Source organism: Dendrobium catenatum, unplaced genomic scaffold (genome assembly GCF_001605985.2).
Source record: "Dendrobium catenatum unplaced genomic scaffold, ASM160598v2 fragScaff_scaffold_1078, whole genome shotgun sequence".
NCBI lineage: Eukaryota > Viridiplantae > Streptophyta > Magnoliopsida > Asparagales > Orchidaceae > Dendrobium > Dendrobium catenatum.
In genome coordinates this window covers 141,566-149,808 of record NW_021319540.1, presented here as the reverse complement: position 1 = coordinate 149,808, position 8,243 = coordinate 141,566, and the positions used below count along the sequence as shown (strand labels likewise).

The window sequence follows — 8,243 nt, the reverse complement described above, 5'->3', positions numbered from 1 at the left end:
TTAAGTTAAACGTATTACCTATTACATGTGTATAATTGCATTACAATACTATAACTTCAGTCATATCGTTCGCTCCTTCGCCATCAAGCAACACTACAAAATAATTCGTACTTCCTAAGAGTTCAACTTCCTCTCCAACTCGGAAATCCTCTGCCTCCGATGAACAAAATTTCCATCGGCATCACATTCCTCATATTCCTCAATTTTCATTGATGTCTTGTTATGTAGTTATATATTGTCATTGTAGTAGAAAAAAAAAAAAAGTCATTGTAGCATTCCTCAATTTTCATTGATGTTTTCTTATGTAATTATGTATTGTCATTGTAGCCACTACAATAAACCGCTAATTTTTGAAATAATAGTTTGACATATCTTGTAGAATTTTTCATTTCTTTTTCCATACACCAAATGCTCGTTCTATTACATTTCTTAATGAGGAATGTCGCTTATTAAATACCTCTCGATGCCCCATACTAGGTTGACTTACTCTTCGAAAATCTGGTATATGATATTGAGACTATAGTTATGACTTAAAAAAACCTCGTTGAACTCGTTATCTAACATCAACTAAATAAAATTTACCTATTAAAAGATATGTTAACATCCTCATCAACTTTAACATAAAATATCCTTCTAAATTCATACTTATTAATTAAGAAATATCTAATGACGGTGTAGGAAAATTGTATGTTGGACTCCTTACAACATATTGAAAGATATGGACATCAAGAGCTAAACTCTCACATCATATTGTCACAAATGTAAAGCACATATTAAAATTTTAGACTCTCATCACATTTTATATAGGTGAATGATGTCGCCTTATATACAAAATTTGATCTTCATAAAAAATATGAGCGTCTACATGAGTTCACTAGCCCAAATACAATCCTTAAAACATATAGCTCGGATCATCTCTAATATATATAAGAATGTCACGAAATAAAATTTAAGTTAAATATTTTTTATGACACTATGTAGCAGTATTATGAAACAAAAGAAGTTTTTTTTTTTTTTTTTCTATTTCACCGTTTCATAGGAAAAAAGCAATAGAATCAGACAAGTAAGATCATCTCCAACCGTTCGGCAAACAACCGAATGGAGGCCCTCAAACGTCGCAACCGAATGTCATTTCTTCCGCTATTTGATCGCAGTTGAATTGACGTCGCACTGTTCACTTGCGCCATTTCTTTCTCTCTACCGAACTCGTCCGAGAAAGACGCGAAAGAAACGAACGATGATTTGGGGGCAAAATGACGTTTCACTGGAGATGAATCACGGCACTTTTTGATTTTACTGTATTTTACAGTAAAAAATGAGAGTTTCGGCTGGAGATGCCCTAAGAGGCCAAAAGTTTTTTTTGGCCGATAAAAACAATGAAGTTTCAGAAAAAATATATTTACAAATGCCTTGCTTCCAAACAAATTCCGTCAACTGAATTTGCTGTTTCAAACCGGAAAACTGTGGAATTACGCCGAACCAAACGCGCCTGAAGAAATGTGCTCAGCTTTGGCCGGAAAACAGCTTCGCTTTCCCCTATGGTCGCCTTCTCTGGGAGATGTCGGAAAATATCCAACCTTTCCCATTCTTTCTGCTATTTTTCTTTGTATTCTCACCTAATCCTTATTCTTCTATCTCCTTTATCATCACCGCCGCCACAGCATCCAACCTACCGCCGCTGAAGCCGCCGCCGCCGCCGCCTGAAAAAGAAGTTATACTCGATCTTAAGAATTTCCTCCTCGTAAATAACCGCATAAACCCCGGCCAGTACGCCGGATGGAACGAGTCCGATCCATCCCCTTGCCGTTGGTTCGGCATCTCATGCAACTCCAATGGCCGCATCACCGGTATCAACCTCAACAACTCCAATATTAACGGCTCCATCTTCCCCCACTTCTATCTTCTTCCAGAGCTCACTCACCTCGACTTATCAAGCAACAGTTACTTCGGCCAAATCCCGACGGAACTCACCCAATGCCGGGGCCTCCGGTATCTGAATCTATCCCACAATTTCATCGACGGTGAACTCATCCTTTCGGGCTTCCCCCTTCTTAATACCCTCGACGCCTCCTTTAACAGATTAAAAGGTCGCTTCTTGGATACCTTCCCGGAGAAATGCGGCAGTTTGGTTTTTATCGACATCTCGTCGAACAATTTTACCGGCGAGATAGGAGACTATTTTGACGGATGCAGGGCGGGATTGCGGTATCTGGATTTAAGCTTAAATGGGTTCACAGGGGAGTTGTGGAGGGGATTTTGGTTTCTTAGGGAATTCTCGGCGTCCGATAACCATTTCAGAGGAGTAATCTCGCCGGAGACATTCCCGGCGAGGTGCAACCTGGAAGCTCTGGACCTGTCTGGCAACACGCTGAGCGGGAATTTCCCAGATTCGATTGCTAACTGCTCAAATCTCACATCTTTGAATATTTGGGGGAATTTCTTCACCGGTTCGATTCCTTCCGGTGTCGGGTTGCTTACAGAGCTCGAATCTCTCTTCCTCGGAAACAATAGCTTCGAGAGGGATTTGCCAGTAAAGCTTCTTAACTGCAAGAAACTGAAATTTCTTGATCTCAGCCGGAATCAATTCGGCGGAGAAATCCAGGAAATATTCGGGGAACTCACTTCCCTCAACTTCTTAATACTGCATTCGAATTCGTATACCGCGGGAATCGAAGAATCCGGAGTGCTAAATCTCCCAAATCTACTCCGGCTTGATCTCAGCTTCAACAATTTTTCCCGTAAGCTCCCTGCTGCCGCCGCCGATATGCCGGTGATTATGCTATTGATCCTCTCTCACAATGATTTTTATGGTGGAATCCCTCCAGAGTACGGAGGGATCTCAACGCTGCAGGTGCTGGATCTCTCCTTCAATAGGCTTAGCGGCGAAATTCCTCCGCAAGTCGGGAACTTGACCTCGTTACTATGGCTCATGCTCGCGAACAACGAAATCACCGGAGAAATCCCGATGGAGATCGGTCAATGCAGCAGCCTCATATGGTTAAACCTAGCCAACAACAGCCTCTCCGGTCGAATCCCGCCGGAGATATCGACAACTGGGCGGTCTCCGTTGCCGACGTTCGCAAAAAATAAACGATTTGGCGACCTCGCTGCCGGGTCCAGCGAGTGTCTAACGCTCAAACGGTGGTTTCCGGCGAGCTTCCAACCGTTTAGCTTCATCTACAACGGGATGACACGGAAGAGGTGCAGCAAGACCTGGGATCAACTCCTCAAGGGCATTGGCCTCTTCCCTGTTTGTTTAAATTCCTCAAAGCCATTTCAAACGTTAGACAGCTCCGGCTACCTCAGGCTTTCCAGCAACCTTCTCTATGGGGAACTACCACCCGAGATTGGTTCAATGAAAAGGCTCAGCCTGCTGGAAATAGAGGGCAACGACCTCTCTGGTTTGTTACCTTCGAAAATCGGCTCGCTTCCACTCATCGAGCTTGACGTCTCCAACAACCAGTTCTCCGGCCAAATTCCCCCAGCGATTGGCCAAATCCAGTGCCTTCAAAGCTTAGACCTTTCCCTAAACAATTTTTCCGGCGAGTTTCCGTACAGTCTCAACGATCTCTCCTTCCTCAACAAGTTCAACGTCTCCTTCAACCCCTTGCTCTACGGCGTCATTCCCATGAGCAGCCATATCACAACTTTTGGCAACAGCTCCTTCTTCGGAGATCCTCTCATCTCCTTCTACCCTCAGAACGCCATGCCTCCACCCTCCACCACCGTCTATGGCCGCCAGTCCTCAGGTAACATGATCTCCTTATGGGTCTTCGTCGCCTTAACCTTGTTTAGCTTACTGTTCGGCATCGCTTTCCTTTTCCTCTGCCTCACAAGCCGAAGTCGATCAGCAATCGATCCTCTCTTACATTCCAACCAAGATCCCACATTTTCCCAATCAGAGAATCTAATTTTAGATCAAAATTCGATATTTCCTTCTCCTTCGGGGTCTTCTTCCTCGCAGCCTTCCAGCGTCCCTATCGTCAGCGTGCGCGTGTACGGAATGAACAAAACAGCCTTCACTTACCCTGACATCGTGGCGGCGACCCAAAACTTCTCCTCCGACAAGTTGATCGGCCGTGGAGGTTGCGGCGAGGTATATTCCGGTGATCTCCCGGACGGCCGGCGAGTGGCAATCAAGAAATTACAGAGAGGAGGTTATGAAGGGGAGCGACAATTCCGTGCAGAGATGGAGACGCTAGCTGGTGGTCACCCCAATCTCGTTGCACTCCACGGATGGTGCCTCGCCGGCTTCAAAAAGCTCCTTATCTACGAATACATGGAAGGTGGAAGCTTGGAAGATGTCATCAAAGACCAAAACGGATTCCAATGGGAGCAGAGAATGGCGGCAGCAGTGGCGGTGGCACAAGCATTGGTGTACCTCCACCACGACTGCTCGCCGGCGGTGCTGCATCGCGATGTTAAAGCTAGCAATGTGTTGATGGATGGGAAAGGAGGAGTTAAATTAACGGACTTTGGGTTGGCGAGAGTCGTGGTGGATGGGACGAGTCATGTGAGCACAGTGGTGGCGGGTACGGTGGGTTATGTGGCGCCGGAGTACGGGCAGACATGGAAGGCGACGACGAAAGGAGATGTGTATAGCTTCGGCGTGCTGCTCATGGAATTGGGAACGGCGAGGCGGGCGGTGGAGGAGGGAGAGGAGGAGGGGCTAGTGGAATGGTGGAGACGAGTGGGGGTGGAAGGGGTGATGGCGGGGATGGAGGGATGGGGAGAGGAAGGTAGAGAGGTGATGAGGGCGTTGGTGAGGGTGGGGATAAGTTGCGCGGCGGAGGCGCCCCTACGGCGGCCAGAGATGAGGGAAGTGTTGACATTATTGTTGAGTGTCGCGTCGAGGGAGGAGAAATGTGGTAGCCTGCAGTTAACTGGATGAGGATCCGTTCAAATTTTGCCATCCCCATTAAATTCTTTCTCCGGATCTTCGAGCCTGCTCCAATGTGAATCTCATCTCTTTCTATCTCACTGTAATTTTTTCTCTCCCGCCGCAACTTTCTCTTCAATGTGCAAATCCGAACGTCGGCTTTGTAGCCGGAGAGCGGAGCCTCCCAATCCCAGAGCAGATATTCCTCGTCTCTTGACCGCCCTCGTACATTTCTTTATGAATAATCAGATGCTTAGAAAACAAAGATCGACATGGTGGGGTGCTCAACTAGTTGGAATGATAGGTTTTTAGTTGGCCAAATTTTCAGAACAAGCTTTTCACCAGTGACATTTAGAGGAATGAGCATGAATTTTAAAAAAATTATAAAGCATCAAATACGCCATATGATGTGGCACATTCTAAGAATGCGTCAATCTCTTCGACCCTATTAACATCACACATTCTTCAGTATTGCATGGATACGGGTTCATAGCACTTTAGCCATTCTAAAGTATAAATATTTTTTTAAAATTTTTCTTAAAAATAATTTTTTCTTTCTTATTCTCATCTCTCAATACCTAATTCTCACAATTAACAAATCTTTAATAATGCATTTTAATTAAAATTTCATATTTTAAATTAATTTAAATTTCTTCATCAATTCGAATACTATGTTCGTTAATTATGTAATAACTTTTTTTAATTTTTTTAATAAATAATGTAACAATACTTTATTTGAAATTAATTCTTATTTATATCCTTAAACAATTTGTCCTTTTAATTATATCTTTAACTACCGAAACAAATTATTCACATATACTTAATTTAACTTTATATATTATATTATGATTCAACTCAACTTTACTTTCAATCAATATTTCAATCAACTTATAATATTCACCTTATCAATATTTTTTAATCAATATTAATATCACCTACCATAACAAATTTAATTTAATAGGCCAAAGTTTCATTAAAAATACTCAAAATTTTAAAACGTTATTTTTTGATGCATTAGTTTTTCCTTTATTTACTCATCACTATTAATTAAATTAACCAAAAATATATAATTTTTATTACAGCTATATTTTTTATATTAAATGAAATATATATTTCTTCTAAAATTTCAACAAAATATTAAATGAAATCACTATTTTTTTCTAAAATTTTTAGAAGTTAATTTTCTTATAATCTTTATTATTATCCATTTAATTCTCATCATCATTTCATTAAAATTAAAAAGGCCAACTCGATTATACAAGAAATGAGAATTTGATTACACACTCAACCTTTAATTGCCAGGCCAATTATATGTTCACTGAAAACGTAGTCTAATCATTTAGACGTGGAGCTGAATACGAGGCTGAATACGAAATCTTGTGAGTTTTAAGCAACCATAGCACAATGCGCTGGAACGATTAGCGCAATCCACGCAATGCTAAAGAATGCGTTATGGTAATAGGCGCATTCAAAGAATGCGCTGAAAAGATTGACGCATTCTTTGAATGCGCTACATCATGTGGCGTATTTGATGCTTTATAAATTTTTTAAAATTCATGCTCGTTCCTCTAAATGTCACTGGCGAAAGGCTTGTTCTGAAAATTTGGCCTTTTTAGTTTGTCAATACGAAGATGATAAAATTTCTAAAATTTTATGAGGTGGCGCCGCGCCCATTTTAATGATTCAATGAGTTTCAAGCAAACTCTTTTATCCCAGGTCATTATAAATAATTTTGGAGTTCAGATTAAGATTTTATTTGGGATAATTTTCTTCTGACTTTTTATGATAATTTTTAGTACAATTTTTTTTTTGAATTTAAAATTTTAATATTAGAAATGCATTTTAAAAAAATGCAATATAAAAATGGTCTCAAATGAAGTCTAAAGCTAGTGATAAAAATGAGCTATTGTTATATGCTTCTTTTAAAGATGGCCAAAGTTTTGAAGTGATAAAAAAGAAGATGGAACACATTTATGTCGAGTGTCAATAGAACTAGAATAGCTTGGGTCGCTAATGAAATAAAATATTTAGTAAAGAAGCATCTATCAAAAATAATTCAACCGCATTTTTTATGTAGTGAATCGACAAAAGAAATGAGCTGCTAGAAGAAAAAAAAAAAGCATGGAATAACCCAAATAACTCAAAAGAGAATGTATATTTTCTATCTCCCTTCTTAAACCATTGTTTGTATATATAATGGCAATAGAATATTCTAGAGAGCAAAAAGGTAAAATAAACCTATATTCTAATATAACTACAATATTCCACATCAAATTTTTATTTTTTATTTTTTGAAAATAAGGGGCAAACCCCAAATTTCATTATAAGAAAGTAGTTACATGTAAGAGATTGTGATAAACAATCAAAGACTAAACTAAGAAAAATTGAACTAAAAGGTAAATACATAAATCAAAAGCTTAACAAAAGAGTGTAAAAAATACACTAGATAAAATGAGCTAGAAATAAAAAAAGAGTTGAGAGATCAAAATAGGGTGCGGCCGCCCAATAAGTCAAGTAGGGACAAAAAAGCTCAGTATTTAGAAATTGCATCCATTAAGCCACAAATATCCCATGCTATGGGGATTACAATCATATAGAGACCATGTTGCAAAGAACCACCATCCAGGGATGAAGATGCACTTTAATCATACTTGCCCAAAATACCAAACTCATTGCCATAAGTCAAAACCGAGTGCAACAAAATGAGAAAAGCAATGGGATACTATAACAGAACCCCACAGGATAAGACAACAGAAATCCATAACACAGGCCCAAATGAGAAGCAATAGCAGAATTTCCCCAAAGAAAAGCTTCGAAACAGAGCCAGAAAAGGCAAATCGCCAGACAACACAAAAACCAACTAGCCCGCATGTAAAATTAAGCCTTTAAATTCATCTCCATTTTTCCATCTTTACACCTTGAAATAGACTGATTTTCTAATAATCTCATGGATGGTAAAATTGCTTTTGATAGGGTGAAAAATTTCCTCTCATTTCTTTCCCTCCATATATAATAAATTGAACACCATAAAAGTAAAAAACTCAGCTTGGCTGAACTATGCTTGACCCTATCAGTAATGAAATCCACAATTTGAATTAGATTCGGGCGCAGGAGAGAGTTCGATAGGCTGAGAATTAAAGTTGAGATGATAGAGATGGAAAAATCACACTAAAAAAATAAGTGTGTTGCACTCTCTGATTTCATTTTACACATGCAACAAAATACTATTGTTTTTTTTTTTTTTTTTTTTTTGATCAATAGATGAAATTATAAGTAGGATAAACTATTACACTAAACCAAGCATAAAAAAAATTACAAACAAATATGAAGTGATCTCTTAAAGATCATAAGAAAGATATATAGC

At 39.5% G+C, this 8,243-nt stretch overlaps 1 protein-coding gene across 2 annotated transcripts; it reads left to right on the top strand.

Annotated features, from left to right (window-relative positions):
- The first annotated feature begins 1,403 nt into the window (after positions 1–1,403).
- On the top strand, positions 1,404–5,034 carry LOC110115585 (probable LRR receptor-like serine/threonine-protein kinase At1g74360). 2 transcript variants are annotated; one of them, XM_020848849.2, is made up of 2 exons: positions 1,404–2,738; positions 2,826–5,034. In XM_020848849.2, the coding sequence occupies exons 1-2, from the start codon at positions 1,559–1,561 to the stop codon at positions 4,889–4,891; spliced, it is 3,246 nt and encodes a 1,081-aa protein (XP_020704508.1). In that variant the 5' UTR covers positions 1,404–1,558; the 3' UTR covers positions 4,892–5,034. The 2 variants fall into 2 exon arrangements, with proteins under 2 accessions (XP_020704508.1, XP_028554229.1); XM_028698396.1 differs by having other exon boundaries at positions 1,404–5,034.
- The last annotated feature ends 3,209 nt before the right edge of the window (positions 5,035–8,243 follow it).